At 35.0% G+C, this 19,978-nt stretch overlaps 1 protein-coding gene across 1 annotated transcript in view; it reads right to left on the reverse strand.

Moving 5' to 3' along the window:
- The window catches only part of DIAPH3 (diaphanous related formin 3), a 489,880-nt gene that overhangs the window by 161,044 nt on the left and 308,858 nt on the right, over positions 1-19,978 (reverse strand). Inside the window, exon 25 of the mRNA XM_055336191.1 lies at positions 1,480-1,615. Coding sequence (XP_055192166.1) covers positions 1,480-1,615 — 136 coding nt within the window. The remainder of the gene's footprint in view (positions 1-1,479; positions 1,616-19,978) is intronic.

The following is a 19,978-nucleotide window of genomic DNA, read 5'->3' on the forward strand; positions in this document are numbered from 1 at the left end:
GAAGTCAATTATTTTAAAACGATTTCCAGGAACATATTTTAAAAATCAATGTTAAACCTTTCTGATCTCCATTTTAGTTAACACTTTTCCTGAATTTCAAATGTACTCTTCTAAACAAGAACCCGTGCTTAGATGATTATTTTTTAGTCCTGGAAGAAACATGTGTGATACATTAAGGTACTCAGTTTGCTTTATTAAAGATAAAATATGTCTCTAAAAGTGAGAGTAAAAAAGGCAAAGAAGGCATCTCTGTCTACCCCTGGGGGAACGTTAGGTGAATCTGCAGCCCTGAGTTGTAAACTATGGTAATTTAGCAGTGAAGTTGATGGATTTTAATTAAAGCCTTCTGCAATCCTTAGTGGCTTAGAGGTGGAAGAGCCAGAATTTTGAGGGAGTAAAAATGTAACTACAATTTACTTAATTCTTGCTTCTAAATTAGGTGGTGTCTTTAAGCTTTGGAATATATACATACATATCTTTGTAAAATTGTAATTTTTCTATTTTTTCTTTTAATTTTTTTCCAAGAGCTTTTTATTAAAGAAAATTTCAAAATATATAAAATGTAGAGAAAATGGCATAGTGAACATACCCTTTCCTCCAAGCACCATCACTCAAGTTCAGCAATTATTATTTATAGCCAATTTTGTTTCATCTACACAACTGCCTATTCTCCTGGTCATGCTAGACCATGTTGATTGAAATCCCCGACATATTTTTGCCTGTAATATTTCAGGGTAAGTTTCTTTAAGATACTTTAAAATATATTCATGACAACATTGTCATGTCTACAGGGGAAAAAAAAGTATTCAAAATTTTCAGACTGCCTTTGTCTACATTGATTTGGATTAGAATATATGTAAGTTCCGGGACACCTGGGTGGCTCAGCAGTTGAGCATCTGCCTTTTCAGCTCAGGGCATGGTGTTCCAGGATCTAGTCCCACATCGGGCTCCCTGCATGGAGCCTGCTTCTCCCTCTGCCTATGTCTCTGCCTCTGTGTTTCTCATGAATAAATAAATAAAATCTTAAAAAAAAAAGAATATACGTAAGTTCCATTTATTGCAATTGGTTGATAAGTCTCTTCATATTCTTTCAATCAATACATTTCCCCTTCATCACTTTTTCCCTCCTTTAGAATATTTTGTTGAAAAAAAACAAGGTACCTGTCCAACAGAATTTCCCAGTTTTCTACAGTTATTAATTTACTGATTGATATAAACTATTACAGATTGTTTATTGAAGTAGCAGTCAAAACAGTGCAAATATATTGCTGCTACAAGAATAGACCAGGAGACCAATATTACCTACAACCAATGACCAGTTAGAATAAAAGCACTTGGTAGTAAACTAAAGGGGGAGAGCCATTAAAAAAAGAAAAAGTTCTATGGTTTAACTATACAAATAAATTTTCATATCTTTTTTCACAAAACTTTATTAAACTGCTAATAACCAGTACATATAACAAATCTGACAGTACTCACCAGTCTTCATTTCTAACAAGCGCTTTTTCTTTTGTTGGCGTTCAAGTCTTTCTTTCTCTGCCAATTCTTTGGCTATTTGGGCACGTTTTTCCCTTTCCTCTGCTTCTCTCTTTTTGATGTTCTCCTTTCTTGCTTGCTGTTACAAACAAATTTAGGAAAATGATCGATTTCAACCACATTGATTCCATGAAGAAAATGAAAAATTATTAATCTGTAGAACTATGATTAAATATCTTTTAGATAATGGTTACTTCTAATATTAGTAACAGTCTTTTAAAAGATTAGCACAGGAACCCTTGTTAAATATGGATCTATAAATACAACTTATGTTTAAAGCACCTGCATCCTAGTGGAATCAACTAAGAGAAGGGAGACAGAAACTAAAAATAAAAAAGCATTTAATTTACAAATCAAAACTGTTCCCTATATATATATATATTTCCAAAAGAGGGTCTAGCAAATGTATTAGAGCCTTCCATACATCCTCTGCTAGGCAAACCACTGAGTATCAGAAAAGCAAAGAAATGATAGCAAAGAGCTGAAATTTTGCAATGATTGTTTCCTATTACAGTCCATCATTTAACAATTTCTCTCACATGAAGACAAGTGTCATAAGATGACTAGAATATTCAGCATTTCAAAGCCAGACCTCTGACTTCTCCTCAAAACCAGTAATATGTGAACTATAGGGCCTTGATAGATACGCGATTTAATTCCTCCTTTGTAAGTTTTATACAAATCAAGAAGCACCTCTCACATGGCATTAATGGGAATTGACAGCCAGACAAGGATTTTCTATGAGCCAACAAACAGCATAGCACATATTACAATCTCCTATAAAGACTGTGTTCTCAGTATGAAGGAATGCAAACAGATGACCTAATTGCTTGTTTATCACTAATAATATTAAATAGAAAAGTGCATAACTAAACTTTAACAAGTAGGTGGCTTATGTAATTTTGGGGGGAAACTTTCTCTACTGTCATAGTCTTGTTTTTGTTAACCCTGGAGAGAGTGCATGGTCTTCATTAGAAATCAAATAGCGAGCAGCCCAGGTGGCTCAGCAGTTTAGCACCGCCTTCAGCCCAGGGTGTGACCCTGGAGACCTGGGATCAGGAGAGTCCCGCATCGGGGCTCCTTGCATGGAGCCTGCTTCTTCTCTCTATGCCTGTGTCCCTACCTTTCTCTCTCTGTGCCTCATGAATAAATAAAATCTTTAAAAAATGAAAAAAAAAATCAAATAGCAAAATTGAATTGACCAAACCATTGAGAAGTACATGGGAAAAGAGGAGGAACAAAAAGCCTAAAGTAGAAGCAATATTAATTAATCCATCCATCCATGCAATAAATACTGAGACACTGAATAGTATTATTCTAAGCACTTAACATATATATGCATGTGTGTGTGTATATACACACATATATATGACTTATATATGTATTTATGTATATATAGTTCTAAAACAAGTTTATATTCTGCATGACAGGGTGGGCCAGAAGGCAAAGACAGACGATAAATAAAAAGTTTGATAAACATTGTACCATGAAAAAAAGAAGTGGTGTGATAGACACTTGGGTAGTTACTTTACATTAAGGCTGTCAGATAAGGCCTCACTCACTGATTGATTTGAGCTGAATCTTCAATGTCAAAAAAGCTAACTCAGTGATAATCTAGAGGAAGAACAAACACAAAGGCTGTTGGTGGGTTTGAGAGAGAGGTGGCCAGTGTGGTGATATAAGGTGAAGTCAGGAGATATGCTGAAGCCTGTTCACTTAGGGTCTTCCAACCAAGATCAGGAGGTTGGATTTTCTTTTAAGGGACCTAGAAAACAATCAGATTTTCAAGAGAGTGTACAAGACCAAGCACTCTAAGACATAAGTGCTAATTAAGCACCTATGTTTCAAACTACCTTTTCAAAGATACTTATATATTATGAAAAGTCTTGGAAGACAGAGGTAGGGTCTCCCTCTTAAGCAAATGGATTTGTCCTCCAGCCAATATGTAAACTGGGGCAAAGGCCAGGCAGTCATTACCTCTTAAAAAAGATGGGTTCAAGATTTCACTCCAGTTAAATCAAACCACTGGGCACGTAGGTATTAAACCTGGCCTTCTTCACATTGTCCTGTGGGAATTTAGACTTAGGAATCTACAAAACAGTTTACTCTGGCTAGTGCTATTGCTGTAATAAATTCTTTGACTCCACAGTCTTGTGTCTTCTGCCAACATCCATGAAATGATGGCAGGCTAATAAGGTAAATTCTCCTACTTCTCACAGTTCACAACATATATTAACACTATTACTGCTAAGCTACGAAATGCCAACTGCAGTAATAGGTGCTTTCCTATGCAATCTTCCCAATCCTCTAAATGGATTCTGCATTCTCCATTTGGCATGGAATGGTTCAATAGTTGCTCACTATAATGAGTGCAGGAAGAGGCAGAGGCAAGATGGGAAAGCTACCTGTAGTGTACGTTCTTTCCACTATGCTGCTTCATACATATGGGGCCGTATGTTAAGCACCAACTATAAGACAATGCTATTATAAAAATCAACATAAGGAAAGTAGGAGAAGGCAGCCTAAAAGTAGAAAACAAGTGTGGTTTCAAAGACAAGTGTGTATACGTACGTGTGTGTATGTGCATGTGCATGAGTACCCACATGTGTATAGGTAAGGGGGTTGGGGAAGACTGCATTGTGGTGGAGAAAAAGATGGGCAAAAATTCAGAAATCAAAACTGTATTTCTTGCTTGAGGGAAATGAATACGAGGAACCTACAAGAGATTTAAAAAAATCATGTAGCTTATTTATGAAACTTATTAAAGTACAAAATTTTCTGATGTAAATTGTCTACTTTAATGACTGGGTGCATTTCAATGAGAACATTTAATAGACAACCTATTACCAGACATAATTGCCACACCCTTTTAGTATTCCATTGGGCAATAAAAAATCAAAATTACTTCCTGGACCTATAAAAATAATGTTTACATTTAAGGGATAAGGTCTGAAGTAGTTCTTAGAGCTATTTTGTTTTATGGAAAATGCACTATTGATTTTCATTTAAAAGCCAATCTCATTTAAGACATATCTTATTCTGACATTATAACTACTAGAAGAATTTTAGCTGGAAAAATACCAACAGACAGCATAGAAATAGGTATTTAGTCTGAAACTAATATCCCAGTTCAAACAGTAATTGGGAATTTTCTTTTATTCTAAATGTTGAGAAGCAAAAGTAGCCGAAAACAGAAAAGATGAACAGTTAGAGAACCACATTATTCCAGATACAATTGCCTCTTAGTTACTTCAATTCTCAATTCAAAGCTAGAAAGAAAAGTTAAAGATGAGCTGTTCCTAAAGATAGCTGTAAGGCATTGATTTTCTTCATCCTCTTATTTTATTTTATTTTTTTATTTTTAGTATAGTTCACACAAAATGTTACATTAGTTTCAAGTGTAAGACTTAGTGATTTGACAAGTTTATAGACATTATGCTACATTTACCTTATTCTTGACCTGGTTTTCTATTTAGTTAATTGGCAAATAAATTGTACTGCTACTAACTACTTTCAGCTATGCAAAGCCAAAAAACTTTCTCTGGGTGCTTGCAGAATGTCCCAGAGATAGATAGCCTGGCACATGCTCCTGTCTAAAAGATCTGTGGGCAATGACCACAGAGGGTTTTAAAACTTCAGTCACATTTTGACTGTTCATTTCAAAGTCATAATCAATTTACCTGAGCTCCTAAGGCTCACATGCATTTTATCCTAACAGCAGACTCTAAAATATCACATAAAAATACATAGGTATGTTAACAAATAAGTGTATACAAAAATATAGATAGCTATGTCAAATATGTGTACATATTTGTGTATATTCTGAAAGAAAATGAGCTCACAATTATTTCCCGCCTATAATTTGTTTTCTGCATAACAAGAACTTTGCCACGAGTTTAAATATACATTACAGCATCATACATTTTGTGCCAGAGAAACCGAAATGACCCAAACCCAGTGAATTTCAATGAGCACATGCATGCGTATGTATGTATGTGTGTGTGTGTGTGTGTAGACTTTAGAACAGTCTAGGAGAGCGTAATCCTCCATAAGTTGTGGCTCCTCTTTTTTAATTTTTTTTAAGATTTTATTTATTTATTCATGAGAGACACAGAGAGAAAGAGAGAGGCAGAGACACAGGGAGAGGGAGAAGCAGGCTCCATGCAGGGAGCCCGATGTGGGACTCGATCCCGGGTCTCTGGAATCACGCCCTGGGCCGAAGGCAGCGCTAAACCGTTGAGCCACCCAGGCTGCCCTGTGGCTCCTCTCCTAAACACTAGCTTTGAGTTTTGTTTTTTAATTCATCATCTTTATTATAAACTTCTGTGACTTGCTTTTTCCACTCAACACTGTATTTTAAGACTTAGTCACATTTTAATGTATATATAGCACCTCTCTTTCACTGCTTATAATATTGTCATTTTATTATTTACTCACCTATCAATCAGTGGGAATTAAACTGCTTTGGATTTTTGGCTATGATAAACAATGCAGATACAACATTTTTGCACAGGTCTCCCTTGCCTATGTGTAAGGGTTTTTTAATGGTAGGTCCCATTAGTTGGTTCTTTAATCTGTTTAGAAATGCTTGACAGTTTAAGTGAAAGAAAACAGAACATTTTAGAATGTGACACAAGCAGTAATGATAAATATTCTTTGTTGATGCTTTTTGTTTTTGTTCTAAGGAGTGCTTGATCCCCTTATAAAATATTTGACAATGTGGGCTATGATTGACATAGTTTGAAGGCCACTGCTTTCCTGGGTAAGAGTGGAGTGGGTGATGAATAAGGGAAGTTCCTCTTCTATCTTACTAGATGATGTCAAAGTGTTTCCAAAGTGGTTGTGCTGAAACATAGACCTATCATCAGTGCATAATCATAGTCTCCATACCAACCAAATTCTTAGCACCAGTCTTCTATTTGGCAGGCTTATAATGGTATCACATGGTGCTTTTAGCTTGCATTTCTGTGGTTGCTCATTAGTTCAAGCTGCTTCTCACATGTTTATATAAAACATTTGTTATTACCTACTCTGTAAAATGCCCATCATATCTTTTATTCACTCTTCCATTAGGTTATCATTTTCTTAATTTGCAATTCTTTATATATTCTGGATACTGATCTTTTTATTGGTTTACTTTATAAATATATTTTGGATTTTAACTGTCAAATTTCATCTAATTATGTAGTCTTTCAGTAAACAGGAGTTCTCAAATGTAGTCAAAAATATCTTTTTAATGCTAGCACCTTTTATAGCTTATTTAAGAGATCTTTCCCTACTTCAAAGACAAAGAGATTCTTCTCTACTTTCTTCTTAAGTTTAAATGATGCTACTCACGTTTTAGTACCTACTTTATCTGGAATCAATGTTTTTGAATGGTAGGAGGTGGGGACCTTATTTACTTTTATCCATGGAAAAAAGAGTTGAACCATAACTCTTCACAACTAACCTATCCTTTGCCAACTGATTGGCAAAGCCATCTCTTCTGGATGTGGAGTGGCCATTTTTGTGGTGGTGTTATTTGGGAACCGTTCTAGTTTACTTGGTCACTGTAGCTATGTTTTTGCATCAGTAACTCTTTCCTCAGTATAACAGCTTCTACAGATTTTTCTTCTTTAGAATTGGCTTGTCTATTTTTACTATCTTCTGTAACTAATTATAATACTTGATATGTACTCAATATTTCTTTTGTCTTGATTAATCTTTTCAGAAATATTGTCTTTTCAAAATGACAATTCAGCTTTTTAAAAATTCTCGCTTTTCTCCTTCATTCCTTTATTTTCCTATTTTTTCTAGGATTATACAATTCCTTTTTAACTTGTGAGATCAGATGCTTACTTTAATTTTCAATCATTCTGATTCTTTAACGTATGCACTTAGGGTGTAAATTTCCTTATACCACCATTACTGCATCCCATAAATTCTAGAGTATTTTCAGTATTGTTCAGGTCTAATTTTTCTCTATAATACTTAAGAGGAGTTATTTCATGTAATTTTAGAGTTTTCAAAGGAGGTTTTAAAATTCCATCTTTTTAAAAAAATTTATCTCTAACTTCATATTATTGTAGTTATCAAAGCTGCAGCTTAGAAATTTATCAAGATTTCACTTATGGTCTTCTAGTACATGATTACTTTGATAAAAGTACCACTTGTGATTGAGAAGTGTACTTTCTAATTGTTAAGTTGGATTCTCTCTTTATTAATCAAATCAACTCTATTAATTGCATCGTTTAAGGCTCCCATATCTTTAAGGACATATCAACTAGAGAACTTTGTTGAAGTTTCCCAATATGATGATAAATCTGTCAACTTATTTCTAGAAATTATAAATTTTTACATGTTTTGGTGCCATATTATGCTCATGCCAATTTTTGAATTGTATGTTTCTGATGAATTAATAAGCTTTCTATCATTAAGTAATGTTCTCTTAAGTCTATTTTTTCTGTTATCAACATTAGGTTCCTTTTTCCTTTAATATCATATTCATTAACTGTTCTGTTATTTCAAACTTTTCCATGTATTTGGGTTACAGGTAGGTCTCAAATAGCATTAAGGCTATGTCTGTTTATCCAATATTAGTCTTTTAAAAATTTTACTGTGATTTATAAAATATGTTTTTACCACCTTCTATTAATCCTTTTATTTGTCCTCCTTTATCAAGGTACCTTATTATTTTCTTTGCATGTCTTTCTTGGTCCATTTTTCCCCTTGTGGTTTGGAATGTATACTAGATATTATCCTTTTACTGGTTATCCTTGTAATTTTATCACATAAATTTAACAAGACCTGAAAGTTCACGGATAGCTTTATCTCCCTTCCTCTCCTTTGAACAATACAGAAAAGATGCAACACCTGTACTCCAAATACCTGGTTCAGTTTATTTCACAATCTTGTGCAGTAGTTAAGCTCTATACCTCCTTTTCTACAAAACAAATTAGACATTATTTTACTGTATACTTTCTTTATATTTAGTTTCATAGTAGGTATGCCTTCTAGTCTATTTTTTTCTGAAGAAAAAAAGTGTTGGTTCTTTAAATACATCCTTTAGGGCAGGAGTTGGCAAACTATATTTGTGGCTTGGTCGGCAATTTTTGTAAATAGTTATATTGGACAAAGCTACATCCACTCATTTACATACTGCCTATGACTGCTTTTGCACTGCTACTGCAGAGCTGAGTAGTTGTTAACATCTGGTTTGCAAATATTAACTATCTGGCTTATTAAATGGTTAGTCAAACCCTGCTTTGGGAGATTCTTTAACAGAGAAAGGTTCATGGAAAACAATATTTTGCCTTGAAGATTTCCCCAACTTTCTCACAAGACAGCCATGTTTTAAAATAACTTGTTGTATTGTGGTGGGATTGATCTTTGAGTGTCTATTATATTGTGAGGAAATTCTCAAAAGTGTGTTCTTATAGAAGGCTGACCGACACCTAGATCTTTATTTCTTAAATACTTTTGAATAATGTGGCAATTCTTATACACCATATATATTTCTGTGTGTTTTAGGATCCAAAAGTAAACAATTTGACATTGAAAGACCATAAAGTGCTGGGCAGTCATTCAAATAAGTTTGTTGACTGGACAATAAAGAATATCATCAAAAATATAGTAAGTATAACTTTTTACTACTTTCAGAAATGTATTTTAAAAATCTGTTTATTATTTCTTACTAGAAAGGCAGTTACATGGTTAGGAGGAAGAAATCTAAAGTCTTGTGTCTCAGTTTCTTCTTTTGTGAAATGGGCAAAATAACACCTACTTTATGGTGATATAAGAATTAAGTGCCTGGCACAGAGTAAAACTTCTATAAATGTAGCAATTATTATTAGCAGTAATAGTAATTAGTAGTAATATTACTAATTCATATTACTTCTGTTACTATATCATTAGTGAAATGCCCCACACAATTATTTATCTAGCAACAATTTAAGCAAGAGCCATTTTCTAGCTTGCATCAATTATATATGCTTCTATCAAGCATATAGGGGAGTGTCAATTTTCATAGTCCCTATGAGCCTATAAGTGTTTTCCATTTAGAAGTGTTGGGATATGACTGTACACTGACTCGATGGAAGTTCCTCCAAAGCATTCTATCTGACTCAGCAGGATTACTTGACAGGTAAGGTAGAGGTGAATTAAATATGAAAGACAAGATACACTCTTGACCACAAGTCTAGCTATTTACCACTAAAATTTTACATATTTGTATATTTATATTTTCATAGACACATTGTTTTTAATACTTCTAATTCTATAGAAGTAAAATCAGAGATTTTACTCTGAAAAAGGGTTTAGTTCCCTGTTTCCCCCAAAAGTACTGCTTGGTTTTGAAATAAGGCATTCTTGACAAATTAACTTAAAACTTTGCCCAATGACACAATTCAGTTTTTTCCCTCAAAAGAAAAATTTAAAAAATCAATGTGCACATTGCCTCTTTCCAAAAAAAGCTTTATAGTCTATATTCCAAATATATCTTTTGTCAAAAAAATCAGTCTTATAAGAGAAAAACTGTAACATAAAAATAAGGATATAAAACACAAGTGGACTTCCACAGATGTCAACTTTTTGATCATACCTCATCTTCATTTCTGACTCTTAGCTCACTTTTTTTTTTTTTTAAGATTTTACTTATTTATTCATGAGAGACACACAGAGAGAGGCAGAGGCAGAGAGAGAAGCAGGCTCCCTGCAGGGAGCCCAATGCCGGACTTGATCCTGGAACCGTGGGATCACGCCCTGAGCCAAAGGCAGATGCTCAACTGCTGAGCCACCTAGGCGTCCCTTAGCTCATTTGAATAACTTTGTCTACTCAACATTTTCAGCATATGATAATATTCTACATATTTCTGTAACTTTTAAAACTACTGGAGATCTTATATGAAGAAAAACATTGAAATGCTTATAAATGTCTTCTTGTTCAGAGTTATATTTCTTTCAACATTAATGAATATTTAAACTATGGAAACCAGGGATCTCTTCAGTTTCCACTAGGCTCAAAATATTCTTTTCTTATTTAATTTTTTTATCAGATCCCTAAAATAAGATTAGACAAACTGAATTTAAATCTGTGTGCTTCCCAGAGGGATGAATATCAGGTACTGTGAAAACACAGGCTAACTTTCTCAGAGTAAACAACCAAGGAAGAGTCCAAGACACTCCCATTAAATGCTTTTTTTAGGAGTTTACTCAATTTTGAGAACAGGCAATGTCCAAATATACTAAATGACTGCTTTCTAGAAATTCTTGATGACTACATTTTTCAGGAAGAAATGGAAGACATTTTAACTAAGAAAATCTTAAATATGTATCCCTATTATTCCTATACTGAAACATGAAAGAAAGTTTTCTTATAATTAGGGCAGTCCGGGTGGGTCAGAGGTTTAGCGCCGCCTTTGGCCCATGGGATGATCCTGGACACTGGGGATCAAGTCCCACGTCGGGCTCCGTGCATGGAGCCTGCTTCTCCCTCTGCCTGTGTCTCTGCCTGCCTTTCTCTCTCTCTCCTCTCTGTATTTCTCATGAATAAATAAGTAAGATTTTTAAAAAGTTTTCTTATAATACCAGTCACAAAAATCTTTAAGAATATAAAAGGTATGTGACCTATTTGTCCATTTTCCATCGAGATTTTCTTTTATAACTAAATACAAAATTTCTCCCACATGCAAAAAATAAACAATAAATTATAACTACCTGGTAGAAAATGAGTTATTCTTAGAAATCTCTCTTTGCAATAATTGTAAGTAGATGCTTTAGAGAGGAATCTAAAATGACAATATTAATAAAATTTATTAATAAATAATTAATTTCTCTGGTATTAACAAATTCAATGAAGAAATGCTATCAATGAGAAGAGGAGAGCATACACTGGCACAAACAATTCATCATCTTAACATTCAATATAAGGTGTTGTCAGTTGAACTTTTCATGACCATAAAACTTACGGAAATGGGAAACTATCCTTTGAGAATATCCCAAGAATGTGCAGGTGCTGGTGATTAAACTATTTCAGCTGCAAATTGCTCATTTTGGTAAGATCAGTCTCAGATGAAATAGCAAATTCCCTATAAGCCTATCAGGGACTTAACATTACTGAGCCTTTATAACTTTGTAATGAATTTGTTGGTGATTCTCTCAAATATTTTGCACAATTCTCTAATCAATGAGATGGTTCAACCTATTCTACAACTTTTTTAACAGAAAGCATATACAATATTCACAATTATGGTTTCCCAAAGTACAGTTTGATTTTCCATTAAGTATGTTTTCTTCCTTTGTGCTCTGAAGTGATATAGTAGTATAAAAATACTCTTTTTATTCTGCAGTTGTGAGGCTTAAAGGTGTAGCAAGGCATAAGACGGTAGTCATGAAGTATAATGCTTAAAGGTAGCTTGGTGATAAGGTAATTTTGTTTTTTGAGCTACTGCTAATCACCTCTTCAAGGAAAACATTCAACTAAAGCCCTACAATATTCCATGTAAACCAGGTCATGTTTAAAACATAACATTAAAAGTAGCCTTAAGTCAACAGTGTGTGCATTCTCTCTAGTACAGAATGTAGAAGAACAGTATATCAGATATACATAGAACATGCCATTTTATTTATTTTTTGTGATCTCCTAGTTTTATGTTGTCTTTACAATTACGTAGGTTAATATATTTATTATTATGTATTAGTTTACTTCTTTTCCCTCCATTATCTATCAATTGTTGACCTTAACATTTTATGAGAACAATCCAGTCTTTACGTTTTGCTAATATTATTTCAGTGAACAAAATATTTAAAATGTCAAAGGGAAATACAAATTACCAGTCATTTAATCATATAGAACCTGTCAGATGTATTTGCATAGTGATTATAAATCTTATCAGTAAAGAGGAAATTTAAGTCAATTAGTTTTTACTGTGAAAAGTCATTTAAAACGTAAAGATTGGGATCCCTGGGTGGCGCAGCGGTTTGGTGCCTGCCTTTGGCCCAGGGCGCAATCCTGGAGACCCGGGATCGAATCCCACGTCGGGCTCCCGGTGCATGGAGCCTGCTTCTCCCTCTGCCTGTGTCTCTGCCTCTCTCTCTCTCTGTATGACTATCGTAAATAAATAAAAAAATAAAAATAAAAAAAAATAAAAAAAATAAAACGTAAAGATTAGAAGAATCTATCAGAATTATTTTCAAGGTTGCAAACCCCAAATATTCAGCACCTGGAATAGTTCTAGTTCCATAAATAATCAGATACTAAAGGATAAAAAGAAAACATCCTATAGTTAAAACACTTGTTTTGTTCTAGGTTTGGAGCTTTATATCTCCCAGAATGATCTCAGAAAAACAATGGTGCTACTAGAGACATCTTTTAAGCTGTAAAACTCACCAAAACAAGGGAGGAGAGAAGAGATTTCCTACAATAATTACACAAGTTGGCTCAACATCCAACCACGGGACTTTACAGTTTTGGAGTTTCTGTTCATCAGCTAGTTAGTCCGTACCAATGGTCATCAGAAATGATGTTTAAAGTTGACAAGCATCAAATCTGTACAACTTAAATAATTGGTTTTGTTCTGGTTGTCCTCTTTATCAAGAACATTTTATAATAAAAATATCCCTTCATCAGATGATTTCATTTTTGTTTGGCAAATCACTAGTCTCAGTATTCAGTAGAAGACTAAATTATATTTGATCAACCCATGCAGCAAGATTAAATGAGTTATAACTGATTTTATATTTGTTCACTATACAGTGTATTTCAATTGTATGAACCAAAAATTAACTTAAAGTCTTCAAGTAGCATGAATGATGGATCTTTAACTGGATGAAACATAACTTTAACAAAATTGTAGAAATAATCTAAACATGGAGCTATTGATAAAAAACAGCTATTTATTTAGTTCAAAGCATCTATACGGAAGTATAAAATAAAAAAGGGACAAAATACATAAAATATCGATTCTGTTATATTGAAATGGCAATGGGGAAAATTACTTCTATTCTTTGCAGATAGCTAATGTGTTTTGAGGGTGTATGTACATTATGTCGTTTGATCTTCAAAACGTAACATCACTGAGAAACACATGGTGTTATTAACAGAAAACAGGCTCAGTAAGGTTAAGTAACTTGCCATAGTTCTATCACCCCGGATGCTCTGATGCCAGAGCCTGCACTCTCAGCCACTGCCTTCTTCCCAAAAATAAGGCAGATGGCAAAATACCACTCTTAAAAACAAGCAGAAAGGGTGAGGCTTACCATAGGCCAAGTTCATAAATCACATCAGATTTGAATAAATCACAGTGATATCTTTCTCTGTGATTGTCATTACACAATTCAGATGAGAGGTATGTATGTGGGGAAGGAGGTTTAGGGAGGAAACAACTGGACTTTAGGGACAAGAAAAACTGCAAAGTATGGCACATATACCCAAACCCAGTGCACAAAAAACCTAACAGAGGCTACCCCAACCTTTTGTGTATGCAACAGTAATCCTCTTTAAGGCAGGGATTGCTCTTCTCATCATCAAAATCCTAACCTGAAAGTGGGGTGCTTAGATATGCAGGTTATGAGGAATGATAAAGAAGGATGTCCAGTGATCTTTTTCATCAGTAATTTAAAATCCCTACACGTGCTCAGAAAAAAAATAGCTACATGAACCAAAAAAGTCTGACTTTTTTACATGTAATGACACCAATTCTGTATGGGAGTATATAAAATTATAAACTCAGAGGGTCATCATAGTGGTTACATATGTCTAATTAAAGCAGAAAATTAACAAAGAGAGATCTGTAAATAAAGAAAATATATTAGTGGCTGTCATAGGAGAGGGGGCTGAGAGGAAGGGCAAAAAGAGTGAAGGGGAGTGAGAGATCCAGGTTTCCAGTTATGGAATGAATAAGTCACGGGGATGAAAGATACAGCATTGGGAATATAGTCAACAATATTGCGTCATGATAGATGGTAACTACACAGCTACACTTGTGAACACAGCATAATGTATAGAGGTGTTGAATCACTATGTTGTGCACCTGAAACTAAATTAACATTGTGTATCAATTATACTCCAAATAAACAGAAAATTGACATATTCTTAATAAGTATAATTCAATTGGGAAATTGTTTTTAAACATGTTATCTATAAGGGAACAAATAACAAAGGAGAGCTAAGAGGGGAAGCATTCAGGAGTATTTCTCTAAGATGAGGTTGTTAAGCAAAATAAAGTTCCAGATGAAATTTGCTTAAGGAGTTAAGAGTGTTGTTGTACTGTGCTAATAATTCTGCTAAAGAAAGAATTGCAAAAGAATTTTCAGTGATGGAAAAGGAAAGTATCACCAAGATAAGGAATGAAAATGTTAAAGAAGAGACCACATATTTCAGGTGAGTAAAGGCACTTTGAGCAAAATTCTCAATGTAAGTATAAATGAGAAGTGAGGCGAGGACACACATTATGCTTCAAGGTCACAGCGACCAAAGAGACCTATGAAAATTAAGTTTAAACTCAAAGGACCAACATGAACATGCTACAGCTGTTAGGTAGGATAGAGGGGGAGGTGGAAGGTCCTACTAAAAGCCAACAAGAATTCCATAATGGACTCACTTCATCCTGTAGAAGCATGCACCTCTGTGAGTAATGGGTACATTGGTAATTGCATGTAACAATGTATCTAAAGCCAATCAGAAGTGGAAAAGCATGATTTTTGTTTTATAACACTACACAACTGAAGGCATGAACTTCACTTGGTGAATGAAGCTTGATGCCTGCTAAGACACCAATGTACTCAGCCTATAGTACAAGATCAAGTATCTTCAATTAGAACTCAATGGTTCCAATGAATCCTACAGGGAAAAAAAAAATCTATTACACAAAGATACTGACTCTCTATCCCTCAGCTTAACCTTCACTCTGATTTTGGGGGTATATTAATAGTCCTCTAGTTTTGAAAGAAAACATTCAATGATTTGAAATTAAACCAGACCAACAAACATTCTTCTATCATGAACCCATCGCTGTAAATAGAAAGTTACTCTATCAAGGAGTGAGGAAATAAAGTATGTCTTGTGCTGATTCTAATAAGTTACCAAAAATGCCTTTAAAAAAAAACACATTTCAACAATTCTTCCAAACTCTCTGATGAACAGTCTACTTGGAAATATTTTCAAAAGTCCAGGCTTTGGAGTCACCCAGGCTCCCATTCAAATCCTAGCCTCTACCAATTCTGAAGCCCTCTGCAAAAGGGCACTAAGATTCTCTACCCCTACTTACTGTACGGGTGACATTCTGTACCTCACAAGAATGCTGGAAGACAAAGTCGGATGACACATATATATAAAGCCTGTAGCATGGAGTATAGCAAGAAGGAGGCCCTCAATTAGTGGAGGTTGTTTTTGGATTTGTCTTGTTGAAGAAGGTAATAAAAACGGAACTAAATAAAATGACAATGGAAACTTACTCCCTATTTCTTGGAAGTTGATCAGCAGTTCTAAGTAGAAACCATCTACCTAGAGTATATTGTTAAAACAACAACAAATGAATTGCCTGTTAAGAATCTCCACCTAGAAAAGAGGTGAGTTAAGCTGCTGTCACAATGAACAGGTGCTCCTCAGAGGAAGTTACATGATCATAGACATTTTCCCCCTTGGCCTACATGGCTTGAGGCAGCAGTCTAGAACAGATGTTCCTTCTTTAGCTATTGTGTAAGGGCTCTCAGAAAGGAAAGGGAGAAACAAACAAACAAACAAAAAACCTGAACAGCTATATCTAAACAAATGGTAAGAGATCCTAGTAACACTGGTAAGAGATTACATGGGTTGGTAAAAGGTATAGTAAGGGCTCAAAATAAAAATGAGCCAGGCCTTAATTGCTTAAGAGTAAATTCTGGGGCAATTCTAAAATATAAAGATTTCTGGATAAAGTATTCACAAACCAAATCACTATTAAAAATAAAAGCCGCATTTTTTTAAATTTTGGGTAGGGATTAGGTTTCAGATTAGTCCTGTTAGTTCTATTAAATGTAATTTCCATGTTTAATAGGAATTAATAGACTTCAGCCATATACAGCAAAGACTGTGCAAAACTCCTTCAGGTTAGTCCCTCAGCTCCATCAACTGCTGGCAAGCCACAACCTTTCCAAGCCTCAGTTTTCTACTCTAAAATGGGAATAATAACAGTATGGATACCACATCTGGTTATTGTTAGGGCACCTGGCACTTAGCTAGCACTGTATATATTAGCTTTTAAAGCCTGGCACCCATTGTAGATGAGAATATTTGTAACTCCACAAATTTGTTATATGCCATGAATTACACTAGAGAAACCAAGGTAAGCAAGATAGACACAGGTCTTACTAGATGAAGTGAAGTCTAAGCAGAGATCAGAAAGGTGAAGATAGTAATTTAGCCAAGCAAAGTATGGACAGAATGTTCTAGGCCTAGGGAACTGTAAGTAGAATGGTTTAAACTTGAGAGAAGGGCACCCCGGGGGACTCAGTGGTTTAGCGCCACCTTCAGCCCAGGGTGTGATCCTGCAGTTCCGGGATCGAGTCCCACATCAGGCTCCCAGCATGAAGCCTGCTTCTCCCTCTGCCTCTGTCTCTGCCCCTCTCTCTCTGTCTCTCTGAATAAATAAAAAAATCTTAGAAAAAAAAAAACTTGAGAGAAAATATTCCATGGAAAATTGCCATAGTTAAAAAAAAAAATTAAAAAAAAAAAAGAAAATTGCCATAGTTGAGGGGGTGAGGGACAGGTATGGAATGCGGACAGTGATTCCAACTCCTTGTATGTAATACAAAATGGACCTCCACTTTAACGGTAAGATTTGCTCATTCATGACAAAAAGTATTCCTAAATACCAGTGGATGAGTAATAATATAAACGTACCTTACCAGTAATTTCTTAAAAAGGAAATATATATTTTTGCCTATTGTATTAATATGCTATTCCAGAACAGACCTTCAACACATTAAAGTTCCACATCTGTTGCTAATATTTTCACACTGATTCAGTAAGTTAACTGAATTTTCAAAGTTGAATAGTGTAGAATTAAATAGCAACTTAAGAGATCAAGAGAATTTGAGAAACATTTGTCAAAAGTTTTCACCAATGTTGACACTGGATCTTTTTCAACATACACTATCTAAAATTCAAGCAGTATAACCATATTTACCAGAAAGGAAGAAAGAATAAAATTTGACCTTGACAGAATCACTCTCCTCCCAGTTTTTATTTTTGCCCCCCCAAAAAATTTCCTCTCCAAATTATTCATTTAAATAATAATAATTTTAATATTTAGCGCTAATGAGTTTAATGAGTTTAATTTAGTACAATGTATGTATGTGTATGTGACAGAATCTATTTCTAGGACCCACGTGAACTCTGAAAGAGACCAAGTATAGCTGTCACTGTATTACCCTTCTCCTTTGAATGCTTCTCCATTCACACACTTTCTCCTTCTGCCCACCACCTAGTAACACAATGCTTAAATTACTCTGAGAATGCCCAAAGTCCTCTAATCCTATTAGATCTTAGGAAAATTTGCAATTAGACTTGATTCAAATGCCAATCTGAATGCCTGATAACAGTATGGCCTTGGTTTCATTAGAAAACCCTTCCTATGCCAGTGATATTACTTGCAAAATAGAACACAAGCTATAAAACATGGGAGGGAGCGCTACATAGTATTTCATTGCATAGGCTCTTGGAAGAAGCCTGTATGGGTTCAAATTCTAGTTCCACCATTTCGTAGCTAGATGACATTGAGCTAGTTATGTTCTACTTCTGTGCCACAGAAGGATGATAAGAGTGACAGGTGGAAGATTATTATCAGGATTGACTAAGATAACATGCATAAGGCATTTGGAAGAATATCTGGCTCACGAAACACTAAAAAATGATAGGTATTATTACTTCATAGATCTATCTTATACTTTTATGCATAGTTTTGTCAGGGGTCTCCAAGACCACCCTCTGGTCTGACAATTTGTTGGAAGGATCCAGAACTTAGAAAGCTCTTGTACTCATGGCTATAGTTTATTACAGTGAAAGGGGACAGATCAAAATCACCACTGACTTCTCCCAGAGGAGTTCCATTATTCTAGCAATGATGTGTGACAACACATAGGAAGTACTGCCAACCAAGGGAACTCTCCCATGCCTTGGTGTCAAGAGTTTTTTATCAAGAAGGTCAGTGGACCTTCCACATGGACAACCTTAGCTACTCAGCCTCTAGCCTCCTTTGGAGGAGAAACTGAACAGAGGGGTCCAGTGCTTCAGGTGAGCAAGAACAGGTGCTCATCATAAATCACATTTCTAGCAAAAAACTATCTGTAGTTTGGTCCAAGTCCCCAGGCATACAAAAACATCCTTATGAGACAAGATATTCCAAGGGCTTACAGGTGATCTGCCTAGAGCCAGTAGAAGGTGAGGACTTTCTTTGATATATGCAGGGTTAGAATACCTCAAGCCTATTAAATTGATCCTTCACTGCACACTACTTTATTAAGCAACTACCATGTGCAAGGAGCTGTGATAAATACTTTATATTACCTGACTTAATAAATACTCTTATGAGAGAGGAATTAATGTTTCTATTTATAAATATGGAAACAGGCTCAGGAAGGTTACATAAGTTCACAGTCACATAACTAGTATGGAGTCCAAACTTAGCTCTCTCAGACTGCAAGGCCTTTGCTACTCTACTAGGCCACATATATTGTACAATATATCACACACATAGGCACATAGTAAATATATTTATCAATCAAATCCACTTCAACTTCTGGTAGTGAAAAAATTAAAGAATCATTTTGAACTTGCAGAGGGAAAAAACTAAAGCTATAAGCCAAGTGTGTATTTATTGTAGTTTTCCTTTAAAATACTGAGTTTTTATTAAAGGACTATCTCTATAACCAAATGATTATAACCAAGTCCAATAAATTCAGCAATAAATTTTTCCTGAGAGTAAAAAAAAGCCACTTCTTTAAAATTCAAGTTTTCTTTACCCTTCGAAACTTTTAAGCCCCACAAACATCTGCTGAGATAGAGAAATAATTTACCCATCTATTTACAATAATATATTTTTTTGTTGCAGAAATGTATCACTAGTTTCCCCAGGGAGGCAGCAATGCTTTCTTGCTTTAATATGTGTGTGGCTTTTTTTCCCCTCATCTAATCAGCTAATACTTTTCAAAAGATCTTTTTAATGCCTAAATGAAAGGATTCCACATCAAAGACCTGACCTCCCTATTAAAGTATCTAAAGGAAACCCTAGGAATGTAAAATCCATTCAAAGGCAAATCACAGGTAGCTTATTGTACAATGCAGGGAAGGGAAGGGAAGGGAAGGGAAGGGAAGGGAAGGGAAGGGAAGGGAAGGGAAGGGAAGGGAAGGGAAGGGAAGGGAAGGGAAGGGAAGGGAAGGGAAGGGAAGGGAAGGGAAGGGAAGGGAAGGGAAGGGAAGGGAAGGGAA

Source organism: Nyctereutes procyonoides, unplaced genomic scaffold, assembly GCF_905146905.1.
Source record: "Nyctereutes procyonoides isolate TBG_1078 unplaced genomic scaffold, NYPRO_anot_genome, whole genome shotgun sequence".
Lineage (NCBI taxonomy): Eukaryota > Metazoa > Chordata > Mammalia > Carnivora > Canidae > Nyctereutes > Nyctereutes procyonoides.